Consider the following 13,605-nt stretch of genomic DNA (forward strand, 5'->3'; position numbering starts at 1 on the left):
ACTTTGAAGAGGACCAGATATTTATTTTCTTTCTGAGCCCAGGACTGGGTCTTTCATGATGCCGGGGGGGGGGAGCAGGAGAGTAGTCGATAAGACAGACATCCTAGCATTGGTAATCTAATTAGCAAGGTATGTGTGGGGTTGTTGCACACTTCCAGGCCGTTTCATTTTGAGTATGGAGATGGAACCTGTGTAGATGTGGTTGATCAAAGGAAGAAGAAATTTTGAGTTAAGCAAAGCTCTGCTTTTATAAAACCTAAGAAACATACAGATACTTTGAATGTCTGAGTGCCTGCACCAGTGGAATAGTGGAGGAACTTGTAAAACTTGCTGCAACAGTATTTAGAACTGAGCATGTGGTGTGAAAGACTCCTTTTCCTCACATTTTGGCTTCTTGTTTTTCTCCACCCACCACATCTTTGAAATATATCGTATATGATTAACCGTACTGCTGCCCTGACTTACTTTATGTTTGTTGCTATTTTGTGTTTTTATTATGTTTTTATATTGATTGTGTATTTTTATTGTTTTTATTATATTTGTAAGCTGTCCTGAGCTCTGTTTTTAACAGCAGAAGGGCAGGATATAAATCCTCTTAATCAATCAATCAATCAATATTCCATAGTGTTGGAAACTAGAGTCTAGGCATTTAAGGCTGAAAATGTTAAGTTTGTTAAAAAAAAGATTTCTCACATCTTTCCCCAGTTTTTGGTGGTAATTCCTAGGCACAAAACCAAAACAACTGGACAATCCAAATATTAATATGCAAATAATTTGCATAATATGCAAATTAGCCTGCCTGGATTTGTGGAACTGGAATATGGCAACCCTACCTGCAAGCCTCCAGGTGTGCGGGAAGAGCCAGAGGCAGAACTTTGGGAGCAGATGGAGTGCGATGGAGAGTGATTGACAGGGAGGCAGAGAGGGTGTCTGCTGGGATCGTTGGAGAGATGGAAGATGGAGGAAGGAGAAGGAAGGAGAGGGGGAGGAGGGGGGCTCCTGAGGAGGGGTGATTTGGCCAGGGTGTCAAAATGTTTGTTTTAGCATTCCGTGCAAGAGGACAACTAGTTCCAATTATTATTTTCTTTAAATAAACACACATTTTCTATTTTAATCTAGCTGCACCCTTCTCTGGATGTTCCAGTGTCTTGTGGAGGGAGAATCGTGCTGGTCTCAGGAGGGTGTGGAGGCAGGTGCCACGGTGGGTTGCGGGGGGAAGTTGTGACGTCCTTCCCCGGCACCACCTGTGAAGCTCTCACTTGTGGCTACCAGCAGACAGGAACGTCAGGTTTTCTTCTTACCCTTTACAGCTCTAGCACAGATTTCAACAAATCCCCCTGCTAGGCCTTACTACCCCACACTCTGTATCTCTTATAACCTTTAGACTGTACCTAGTCTCTGCCTGGCTATCTCGATACCTTGTGTCTATGGGTATAGGTAATTTCCAAACCCCCCCCCCCCCGCAGCCTCTTGCACTGAAGCATACAGCCCTGGGTTTCTCTGTGGGACTGGATACACTTTCCTCCGATCCGCCGCTGCCACCATTCGATACAGCTGTTCAGCCTTGGTTACTTGCTATCCCCCCTGGTATGTGTTTCCCAGCTGAAGGAATCAGGCTTATGTTTAACCAAGAAATATATTTATTAAGAATTAGAAATAACAAGATTACTTAATTACTTTGTTGACAAGCTTATGGTTTCATCTATATTCTGTTATGTACTTTACTTCTTACTAATTGCCTCAGAACTCCGACTCACTCTCAACACCACCAAACACCACCCACCTCCTCAATTCACCACTTCCAAACACCTTATAAACACCACCCAGACTCACCTGTCATTCTTCCATTTATACTCCCAGCCATTCAAACGCTCAGCCAATCATCCAGCATTCTACTGCTCATGTACTCCCCCTCCTCTTTCACTCCACTTACCATATGTCTTCTATATAAACAGCGCTTACCATATTTACCCTACAAGCAGGAACATCACAGAAGTCCCTGGGCTCAGCAGCAGGGAACTGGGGCAACTTGCCTAAGTGCCCTCCAGGGACCAAGGCCACGTAGGGGATCCCCCAGGATATCAACACAAAAATAGAAATAGTGTGAAGAAATCTTACTTACATTTGGACCGTGTTGAGGCCTCTTTGTAAAGCACCTACCTAAACCTACTCTAAAATACCTACCTAAACTAACCCGAGCCCTAATTCTACCCTGAGCCCCTCCCCCAGCCCCCAGCCCTAACCCGGCCCCAACCCCTATATACAAAAGCAATATACACAAATATATTCAAATGGCAAAGAAAAAATAAACAAAAAGGTAAACAAAATAGAAGCAGCAAAATAAAAATAAAAATCAACAAAAATATAAAGAAAATAAAAATCAACAAAAATACCAGTTGTTTACTGGGCCCAATTCAAGGTGTTGGTACTGACCTTTAAAACCCTATACGGTTTCGGCCCAGTTTATCTGAAGGAACGCCTCCAGTATCACCAATTATGCCGCCTGACAAGATCAGCCTCACAAGACCTTCTCTCGGTCCCACCGGTGAAAACAGCTCGGCTGGTGCGGACCAGAGAGAGGGCATTTTCGGTTGTGGCCCCCACCCTCGGGAACTTGCTTCCTTTTGACCTCCGTCATGCCCCCTCCCTGATGGTCTTTCCCCGGGCCTTAAAGACCTGGCTATTCAGGCAGGCCTATGGGATTGTCGGGGCAGATTAAGGTTATAGTGTATTAATTGAAAGATGTTTTAGATGATTGTTGACTGCATTTGTATTATATTGTATTTTATATTGTTGTACGTCGCCCAGAGTGTCCGTTAATTCGGACAGATGGGCGACTAATAAATAAAATTTTATTATTATTATTATTATTATTATTATAAGATAAAATAAAAATATAAACAAAAATAAGATTAGAGAAATGAAAGGGAAATTTAAACCACAAGTAGGGATGTTGAATAATCAACAGTGGAACACACTGACTAACCGAGATGAAATAAAAGGAAGATGGAAGCAATACAATGAAGAATTATACGAAAGAGGTACAAGGATGACAGATTCATTCACGGAGGAACCGTAGGAAGAAGAACCAGAAATTTTAGAATGTGAGGTGAAAGCTGCTCTTAAAATTGGAGGGAGAAACATCAATAATGTAAGATATGCAGGCGATACCATACTCTTAGCAGAAACCAGTAATGATTTGAAACGAAAGCTGATGAAAGTTCAAGAGGACAGCACAAAAGCAGGACTACAGCTGAACATCAAGAAGACTAAAGTAATGACAACAGAAGATAAATAGAAGCTAAAATGATGAAACTGAGGTTATCCTACTTTGGACACATCATGAGAAGACATGATTCATTAGAAAAGACAATAATGCTGGGAAAAACAGCAGGGAGCAGAAAAAGAGGAAGGCCAAACAAGAGATGGGTTGATTCCACAAAGGAAGCCACAGACCTGAACTTCCAAGATCTGAACAGGGTGGTTCATGACAGATGCTTTTGAAGGTCACTGATTCATAGGGTCGCCATAAGTCGTAATCGACTTGAAGGCACAAAACAACAACAACAAACAAAAATAAACCAAAAGATAAATAAACCAAAACCTCCTCTCCTCTCTCTCTCCTCTACCTCCTCCCGCTCTTCCTGACTGACCCACAAGGGACATCCCTAGTTGGTGGCTTTTAAGCCGCGCAGCGAGAGATGTCACAAAGGAGGGCGGGTACCTGTTGCCTTGGCAACCCTGCTCCCTGGACCCCGGGCAATGGTCCCTCCTGAGTCTTCTAGAGGTGTCTTCAGAACTTGGAGGCCCTGCTGTCCCGCCGGCCGGCTTGCCTCAGCATCCCTCTTCGTCTAAATGTGTCCGTTTCTCTAATGAATGTGGTTGCTCTCCATTGAACAGCTTTTCTGAAAGGAGATGGTCCCCCCAGCCTCCTTTTATACCCAGTGGGAAACTCATCACCCCACAGTTTGGAGGCTCAGGGGGGCAGAGCATCTGCTGTGCCTGCAAAAGGTCCTGGCTCAGTCCCCAGCTTCTCTAGGCATGGCTGGGAAGGAAAGACCCTGTTTGATGTCCTGGCAGGCTGCTGCCAGTCAGTGTTGACAATACTGAGCTAGATGGACTTGGAATAAGGCAACTTCTTAGGAAAGAAACGATTAGAGAAGAAAGTGGAAATTAAAGCAAACAAAGCCAGCTCTGTGTACTACATCAAGATAACTAAATCTAAAACTGACCAGCTCCGGCTACAGTTCTCTCACTTTGTTAAGTGGTCAGCTTGGCTTCTGATGCAAGATCAAACAAAGCTCTTTGTAATTACAGTCTCTCAAAGAGATCTGACCCTTCAAATTAGTACCATAAAGTGAGCTCAGCTAAAGAAACTCTTACAATTACAAAATCGCTTCCACTGTTCCCAACAGAAAAAGAATATTTACGCACACAGAGGAGCTTGTGTCACCACTTTGCCTGAACTTCACTGAACAAATAGTAAGCCAATGAATACTAGTTGCTGGAGGACAACAGCAGGAGAAGGTTTAATACGACCTGGGAGACCAGGGTTCGAATCCCCACACAGCCATGAAGCTCACTGGGTGACCTTGGGCCAGTCACTGCCTCTCAGCCTCAGAGGAAGGCAATGGGAAACCCCCTCTGAATACCGCTAGCCATGAAATCCCTATTCGTAGGGTTGCCGTAAGTCGGGATCGAAGGCAGTCCATTTCATTTCACTGTGTGCTGGTCTTGAGTTCAAGGGGCGGGGAGGGTGGTGCATGCCTGCAGGAGTTTTCAGTCTCTTTAGTAGGTGTTCACTGTAGCCCAGTGACAGCTTTGAATGTAATTTATTTCAACTTTTTTGAAGCCTGGTTTCTTTTGATAAGGAATATCTCTTCTTTCTCCGCCCCCTTCAGTTTTCAGCATGGTTTACAGATAAATTGTATAAAAATACATTAATACAATAAAATACAGTAAAAGCATGAAAACAGTGGTTGAGAGCTGCTCAGAAACTTATGGATCCCCACTCACTGCATTTAATTGGCTGCTTCTTACAGAAGTGGTGAAATTCTGAGCATAATGAAAAAGTCTTCTTTGCCTCTAAAAGTGCCATGCAGTTTGGGACTCTGGCTCTCTGCACCAGCCAAGCCACACAATCCTCATGACATGAGAACTTGCTGGCATTCATCCAAGCACTGAGGAATAGGGATAAAGTATCCTTTGGTGTCTCTGGATTTAGTTTTCCAAATTCAGAAAGAAATTTCCCACTCCTGTGCTCATTCATTAAACAATGAATAATCCTGTACAATGTGCATGGGTTTGTTTGTTCTTTAAAGAGCTTGTGGATCTGGTTGTATTCCAGAATGCTCCAACTGGCCTTTGTAGACATTTAGGGATTTGAAACCAGCCACTGCCTAAGTGCTTCAGAGGGTCAAAAGCAGTTGAGAGGCCTGCTCCAAGGAGACCAGTTTTAACATGACATTGGAAACCAAAGAGGGAGTTTTTTGGGGGTGCCTTTCTGGGACTGGGGTGCAGAGAAGTGTAAATGCCTAAATGTTGTGCTGGTTCCAAATATGCGTCTATGTTGCTGGTCCCTTTTTGCTATTCACTACCTCGTGGCTGAAGCTGGTATAGCACAGTGGGGAGGAGAGCCTGGCTGGGAGTCCAGAGTCAGTGAGTTCCAATCCCCGCTCGTGTCTCCTGGGTGTCAAGGGCCAGCTAAAGATCACCCCACTGTGAGTGGCTCAGGGGTTCCATGCCCTGCCACCTGTGCAGCCGTGGGCAAGCTGCAGAGTCCCAAGGAGCCCAGTTGCCCCCCAGCTGGCAGTTGCGGACAAGGAAGGCGCTGGCTTGTGCAGCTGTGGCAAGCTGAGCAGGCCCTAGCCAGCTGGGGAGGACCAGCCTCAGAGGGAGGCAATGGGAAACCGCCTCTGAATACCGCTTACCATGAAATCCCTATTCATAGGGACACCATAAGTCGGGATCGACTTGAAGGCAGACCATTTCCTTTTTCACCTCATGGCTAAACAACTGGGAACTTCACTGCAACATTTCAGCTTTTGAAATAGTCCCTGGACACTTCCTAAAGGGCTTTAATCCCAATGAGCATTCATGAATTAATATGAAGTAAAAGTACACAAGGATGTGCCAGTCAATAGCCTTTAGAAGGACAAAGATTAAGAAGTGCTTTATTAAGAGAGGCAAATGAAATGGAAGACTGATAAGAAATGCACAAGAAAGGTACTTGGGTGTTATTTTATTATGGATTTAATAATTCAGAAGTCCTTCCTCAGTGACAGGTTGCTTTCAAAAGAATTGGGGGTCCTGAACACTCTCCCAAGAGTCTTAACAACATTCAACCAGGTAACGGTACAGAACGAATGGGCTGCTGATGGGCCCCACATCTGGGATCACAGGCAGCTGCCTTCTGCACTGACTGGCAGCTGCTCTGTAGGATTTCATGCAGAGAACTCTGCGAGCCCTGGAAAAGCCGGGGGTTGAGCCTGGGACCTTTTACAACCAAAGCAGATTCTCTTCCACTGAGGTGCAGCCCTCATGACTCACCTGTCCTTTTTGGGTAGGAGTTATCAGAGACCTCTTTTCATAGCAGAGTGAGGGACAGTCTTCTTTCCCAGGTAAATCCCCATTTTGCTCTGAAACGTGGCTGTTGCCCATCACTGCAATTGTGAGCGCCAACCTCATAAGGACATAAGAAGAGCCTGAAGCTGGATCAGGCCAGTGGCCCATCTAGCCCAGCATCCTGTTCTCACAGTGGCCAACCAGGTGCCCCCAATGGGAAGCCCGCAAGCAGGACCCGAGTGCAAGGACACTCTCCAAGTTGCCTCTTCCTCCCTTCAGTCCTTGGCGCTCTGCAGTCTTGCTGGAGGCTCAGCTGTAAGTCAGGGCTGGCGCTGGAGCGTGTCCCAGGCAGGCTGCTCCTGTCCCCTTGTTCCCATTCAGCTGCAGACTTCCCTGGGTCACTCTGTGTGGGAGGAAGGAGGAAGGGGTTATTTTGCTTTCTTTAGAAACATTTCTACACTGCTTATTGAAATCTCAGTCTCGAACCTGGGATTTTCTGCATGCAAAGCCAGTACTGCCACTGAGCTACTCTCCGAGTCACCTCTCTTCCTGGTTTCCTGTAGATTTGCGTCCTGGCAGGGGTCACACCTGGAGCTGCCACAGCTGCAGCCCCTCCTACCACTCCTTGGCCCGCTTTTCACCCCTTTCAGCTGCCGTGGCATTCCTTTAACCCAGCCATCACCATTTCTTCCCAGACCTTACAGATGGATTTATTGAGCAGACTTGTATTGCTAAAATCCTCAGAATGGATCCAAACTTTAATACATTTACAAGCCACTCAAAAACAGAACCAGCCCAGCAGGAATAGCTGCTTGGTACTGACCTTGCCTGCCATCACCTCTGACTTGGTTAATCCCTGCCTTTTTAGCCTGGCCAAAGCTCTCTCTCAGCTTCTGCCCAAACTTTGTTTGGCTGCCCATCATCTTCTTGGGATTCTGATTTCCTCTTCCTCCCCCCATGTCCTGCCTCCATCCCAGTCTCACAAGGGCTTGCAGTGAACAAGGCAGTGGGCACCATTCCCGTTAAGCACGCAGGTGTAACCCCAGCAGGTGCTAGTCCTCACCATCCGTAATGTCCAGCAAGTCTTCCATTTCCTGCTGAATGCGGAGACGGAGAACCTGGTGCAGAAGCTCCTGGCGCAGGCTCCAGGGCGCTACACCCATGCGCTCCAGCGTCTCATCCGTCAGCCGCAGCAGCACCTTCCCGGAGATGGCGTGGCTGTTTGCTGCCTGCAGCAGGGGCCTCCCCCATGCCCCACTGCTCAGCCATGAGCACACCTCCGCTACAGTCCACAGGGCCACAGGCCGCTTCGCCTCACCCTCTTCTGAGCCCTGCAAGGCACCAATTTATTTTATGGTTATTTCCACCTCATGAAATCTGTTTGGTCATAACATAGTAAAATGGTGCAGTCCAGATCCCCTGCTGCACGCTCAAGTATCCCCATGTGTTCCATGCCCACAATCCAGATATGTGCATAATGTTCCAGAAATGGGGAGGTGGTTGGATTGATCTGGCAATGCTATATGCCCCACTTCAGCTCAAGCTTCCCTGGACAGCATATGCTTAAAAACAAACACAAGGAGTAAGCAGTAAAGTTGCAAAAGCAGCTGGCCATAAAGAACCAGATGGTAAAACCAGACAGAAGGTATAACTCCCTCTATCTCACAACTTCAGGGGTGAGTGCTAGTGACCACACATCTGAGCAGTTGTGGGAACAGATGGAGGAAGGTGTATGGAGGGGACACTGGCCCGCCCTTCCTCCTTGAGCAGGCAGGGAGACTTCCACACTCTGGGCAGCCTCCCCACCTGAGAAAGGAGAACTTCACAGGCATCGATCCTGATGGCCTCCTCCACCTCCCATATCAGCAACATTTTATTCTGGGGCCTCATTTGGCAAAACACTAAAGGTAGCTAATCAATAATACGCTGAATGCATGGGTCACTGAAGTATTTGCTTGGCATAAATGGCATTAATACTTCCATAGTTATTTGTAGGGGGAAAGTTACATAACTGACTAGTCATCGCCACCTAATGGAAAGGTTTGGGGAGGGTCCACAGGTTAGTGGAAGAACACCTGCTTTTTACATTGAGGGTCCCAGGATCTCTGTAGTTAAAATGATTTCTGGTGGCAGGTGATGGGAAAGACCTCTTTTTGTCCGAGACCCTGCTGGTCAGGGTAGACACTGCTAGGCTAGATGGACCAATGATCTGACTTGATCTTTTCCCATCTTCCAGCCAGCATCCTGCATGGGCCAGTTTGTGTTGTCCACATCACTGGGTAGGAGAAGAGTCCTTGCCAGTGATATCCTTAGGTCACACCCACAGGGTTCATTTAAAGCACATGGCTTCCACCACAGAATCCTGAGAACTGTAGTTTTCTTAAGGGCGCTGAAAGCTGTAGCTCTGTGCTGGGCAAAGGACTGTTCCCAATATTCTTTGGAGGAAGCCATGTGCATTACATGTACTTTAAATGTGTGGTGCGGATGTGACCTGAAGGCTTTTGTGGCTTGGATTTAGAATGGAGTGGGGCACAATCTAGTATTTTAAAGCTGTAAGGTTTTTAGCTTTAAAATACCACCACTCAGACATTTGTACTTGTTGGCTCATGATTTGACAAAGTTCAAACGTGTGAAATGTTTTCTGCAGTGACAGACTATGGGTTAGGGAGAATAGAACAGCGGGATTGTTAAATATTCTCCCCCCCAACAAAAGAGAGCCACTCACAGTCTCAGAGCCTGCCGGGATTCGCAGCTGATCTTCCACGCCATTCAGGGCTCCCAAGCCGTTCTCAAGATGGCTGTCCATGAGGACCGTGGGGTGAAGGAAACAGGCGTCAGGTGCTGTGGGGCAGGCGTGGGACTTGCTGCAGGCAAACTAGAAAGAGTTCCAGGCATTTAAGTGGAGAAGCCGGAGTCCTGGCTGTCCTCCAATGGAGTCTGGTGCTTTCTTTTAATGTGGCAGAGCACACCCTTTTTGAGTGAACACACAGGGCTGCAACAGAGACAGCTTAAAAGGGGGAGATCCCCTCAAAAGCCTCAGCTGCTGAACATTCTCCTGTAAAGCAGCCTCAATAAGCCAGCAAAGTGCTTCATGCTTTATTAGACTCTCAACCTGCTGGCTGGCACCTGCTTCACGCCCAGCGCCTAGTAAAATATTAGCCACTCTGATAAGCACTAAATGATTCATTTGAATTGCTTCTGTGTCGGTGAGGCATTGCCGTAGCCTTGAGGAGGGCAGCCAAGTACTTTTGGGCACTTCTCAGATGAGACCAAGCATGCCTATTTGATGTGACGTGATTTCCTCTTTAATGTACAGCTCTGAAGAGCAAGCCAGTGGCCACTGGAGGCTCCATGTCAGTGGGGCAGTGCAATCCACTCCGAGTTTTAGTCTGAACTTTCAAGGAACTGTCCAAGGTTCAGACTAAACCCTGGAGTGGATTCCACTGACATGGAGCCATCAGCTGACATTGGAGCAAGCAAATCCTTGCTGCCATGGGGTCTAGGTACTGGCCCACTTCACACTCCTGCTTCCCACCTACACATTTTTCTCCCCTCCAACCTCCACTCCCTTTTCAAGCTTCTAGGTATCATCCAGCTGCATCTTATTTTCTGCAATTTCTTATACACCTCGAACTATCAAATGCTGACACTGTTTTTATGCGAACCCATGATGGAACATACTAAAATGAATGGCGCATTTACAACACATTGCTCCCACCCCAAGAATCCTGGGAATTGCAGCTTACTCTTCACGGAGCTAGTTTCCAGCACCCTTAACAAACTACAGTTCCCAGGATTCTTTGGAGGAAGCCATGTGCTTTAAACATGCATTAAATGTCTTGTGTAGTTGTGACCAGAACATCCATTGGAATGTGTTTGATTTCCAAATGGCCATTGGAATACATTATGCCAAGCGTGGCTGGTTGCTATATATTTGTGTATAGAATGTCCTTAGGAACTGACTGCAAATGGTCAAACAGAAAAGATACTGGCCTGAGCAGCAATAGCAGTGGCTGCTATTATTATTTACTACTTCTACTACAAAAAGTATTGTCTCAAAGTGACTTAAAAGCTTTAAAGCATCTAATATAACATTTAAGATACATCAATGATAAAAAAACAAACCAAAAACCAAAGACATTAACTAAACGTGCTTCAGATGCCTGGAAAAGGCTGCGGCAGACAGAATGAAAACTGTGATTGAATCATCATTTCTTTATTTAATAAAAATGTGATACCACCTAATTGTAAATAAAGCCATCTGTCGGGAATGCTTTGATTTGGATTCCTGCATTGCGCAAGGGGTTGGACTCGATAGCCTTGTAGGCCCCTTCCAACTCTACTATTCTATGATTCTAAGCCTCTAAGCAGTTTACAAAAAATATTGCATTCAGCGCTGCCACTCATGCCTTGGGACTTCTCCTTCCTCTCTTCTCCTTGCCTGTCCCTAAAATCTGTGCCAGAGAATCTCCCAACCCTCCTGAGTAGATGTGAGGATCTGTGGGGGGCTGCAGGGGAGAGGAGGGGGATGTTTGGTTGTGGGGGTGGAGTGGCACCATTGGCTACAACCCCATGAGCCCCACTACTAATCAAGGGAAGCCCCACTCCGAAGACTATGGTGTGCTTACAGCTCCTATATGGATAGTAGTATTGTGAGATTGGGGGAGAGTTGGATGGGGGAGGGTTAATGGGTCCAGAATGAGTGCTGGTGCTCCTTAACTGGCAGTGGTCAAGTTGCCAGGCACATCCTCTGCTAGGGAAACCACAAGTAAAAAAACCCAGGAAGCCTAGAGAAGATAGCACTTCCTTATTCTCCAGCCTTGGTGGGGAGCAACTTTGCTCCAAGTGCAAAAACATACAGATGGAAGTTTTGGGCCAGGCAGGGAGAGTGCTGTCTTTGGAAAAAGTATTGGGGAGGGGGGTGCTTCTCTATAGATATCTGACGTGGGGGGTGGATTTGGCTGTCTGTTGAAGTGTTAATCAGTGCCTCTGTCTGTGCTCAGCCTGTGCATCTGTAAATAATCTCAAACATTACAAAAGGCCATTAGACTGCAGTGACCACCTTCCAAAGGAAACCTGCCCTGGGTAAGCCCTATGCCCCTCATCCTTCCCGCTGCTTGCCACAGGATGGTCCTGTTTCTTTCAGTCTGTCCCTCCCACACATGCCCCCCCTTTCCTGAACAAATGCCACAGCAGGGAATGCTTCCATACCTCTTAGTGGGTCTGCCACACTTCCAGAATCTAAGAGGTCAGTCAATGTACCAATGTTGTCCTGATTCAGTACAAAGTAAATTTTAAAAACTATGAATTTAGGTATACACCAGCAGCACCTGGTACCCAGGCTGATGACTTCAGATTCCTACAGGCATGGCCTCCCCACCTGTGACTAAGGATGGGGGAGGAATTAAATTAAATGTAAAGGTGACCTTACCTGGTTCACAGTTTTTGAAACATTGTGCAAACTAAGGCTGTGAGCAAAGCATTTCCATCGGCCACACCTGGAGGGGCAATGGGTTGATCTATAGATCAGCTGCAAAATGTTTGAGGCTGAATCTTTTAAAAACCACACTCAAGCAGCTCCCACCAGGTTTCACAGTCAAAATGGGCAGGGGTTGACTACCGTTGTGTGCTTCCTTTTTCAGAAGAGAGAGGTGGAGATGCACGGGAACCAGCAGAACAGGGAGTGTGTCTACCATAAAATACAACCATCCTTGAAATTCACATTTCTCCAAATTTTGTGATGCAGTTCTCCAGTGAAGTACAGTAATGTATTAAAATGCATATACTAAAGTGTGCATATAAATGCAGGAATAGTTCAATGAAAATGACGTACAAAAATGCATTATATGACAGAAAATTGCTTTGCAAAAAATGTGTATGTTTGGGGAATTACATTTTAAAAATATGTGTAGTATTTCTTGTTTAATTACAAACTGATCTGGAACTGCGGAGAGTTGAACTTAAAGTTTGAAAAAATTAGAAAAGGGGAGAAACCAAAAGTGCCGTATTTGTCCACCCCTATCTGTAACCAGCTGCTAATGGAGGATTGAGGAGACTGACTGGCATCAGATGGCTCTCAATACAAGCAGGTCAATTGCAACAGCTGCACATGCACACAAACGCACACAGAAAGAGCAGACTCCATGGGCAGGGTGCGCTGGGCAGCGCATACATGTCAAGCAGTCCACAGAAGCCTGGTAGCTCTTTGAACTGCTGGAAGAGGACAGACGACAGAGCAAATGAAGCATCCTCAAATGACTTAAGTCTTAAGCATATTGTGATCTGAAGTTGCTTTTAAATGATGTACTTTAAACTGTTGTAAAGCCTCCCTGGGACCTCAGGGCAAAGGGCGAGTATTAAATTAAAATAATAGTTATAATGATGATAATAACTGAGACTTTCCAGAGGAGACACTCACCGTCCAGCTCGGTTCAGAGATGTTTTGACGACAAAAGTCGATGTGGCAAATGTTCTTGTGTTTGCGGTTGTAGAGGGCCCAAACTGGGCAGCCTATCCTAACAGGTTGCATATGAATTTACTGTGCACCCCCCCCCCCAAAGCTGTCTGATCTGTCCCCAGCGACGGACCCTGGGGCTTCAGTCACCCCCCGCACCCCCAATAGACCTTCGCTGTCCTTGTGCCAAGCTCCAAACATACCTTGGAAATGATCTCAGCTGCTTTGCCTCCCTTCCTATGCGCCACCTTGCTCCTCCCTTGAGTTCAGGCCCAGGCAGGACAGGACATCTAGGTCTTGGCTTCCAGCCATCCAACTGACATGCACGTTCATGTTCACAATAATGCAAGTGTTATCGGATGCGCCGCAGAAAATTCCCTCCTCCTACTCCCCCAGCAGGTGAAATTTTGTCTAATCTGAGGAGCCTCTTGCAGACAAACATCCCAGTTTCACTCATACACGGTCTTGCACGTACACACCCATGCAAGCACACTCACATTAACTTTAATGACAGGGCAATGTATCACTCAATAGGCCCCGCCTCCCACGGCACGCCCCAGATGCTCTACACCTATGGATTGGCTAAT

At 46.4% G+C, this 13,605-nt stretch overlaps 1 protein-coding gene across 1 annotated transcript; it reads right to left on the minus strand.

The window, feature by feature from the left end:
• Window positions 1-6,174: 6,174 nt before the first annotated feature.
• On the minus strand, window positions 6,175-13,114 carry LOC133384576 (sterile alpha motif domain-containing protein 12-like). Its single transcript, XM_061626519.1, has 4 exons — window positions 12,983-13,114; window positions 9,290-9,439; window positions 7,628-7,895; window positions 6,175-6,967 (listed from the first exon to the last, which is right to left on the minus strand). Exons 1-4 carry the CDS (start codon window positions 13,091-13,093, stop codon window positions 6,963-6,965), a joined length of 534 nt encoding a protein of 177 aa, XP_061482503.1. The 5' UTR covers window positions 13,094-13,114; the 3' UTR covers window positions 6,175-6,962.
• Window positions 13,115-13,605: the final 491 nt, after the last annotated feature.

This window comes from Rhineura floridana, chromosome 4 (assembly GCF_030035675.1).
Source record: "Rhineura floridana isolate rRhiFlo1 chromosome 4, rRhiFlo1.hap2, whole genome shotgun sequence".
Lineage (NCBI taxonomy): Eukaryota > Metazoa > Chordata > Lepidosauria > Squamata > Rhineuridae > Rhineura > Rhineura floridana.

Coding starts and splice junctions, on each gene's coding strand:
- LOC133384576 (XM_061626519.1), bottom strand. CDS start 13,093: ATGCAACCTGTTAGGATAGGCTGCCCAGTTTGGGCCCTCTACAACCGC. Junction 9,440..12,982: donor TCTCTGAACCGAGCTGGACG/GTGAGTGTCTCC, acceptor AACTCTTTCTAG/TTTGCCTGCAGCAAGTCCCA. Junction 7,896..9,289: donor TCCCGGCAGGCTCTGAGACT/GTGAGTGGCTCT, acceptor GGTGCCTTGCAG/GGCTCAGAAGAGGGTGAGGC.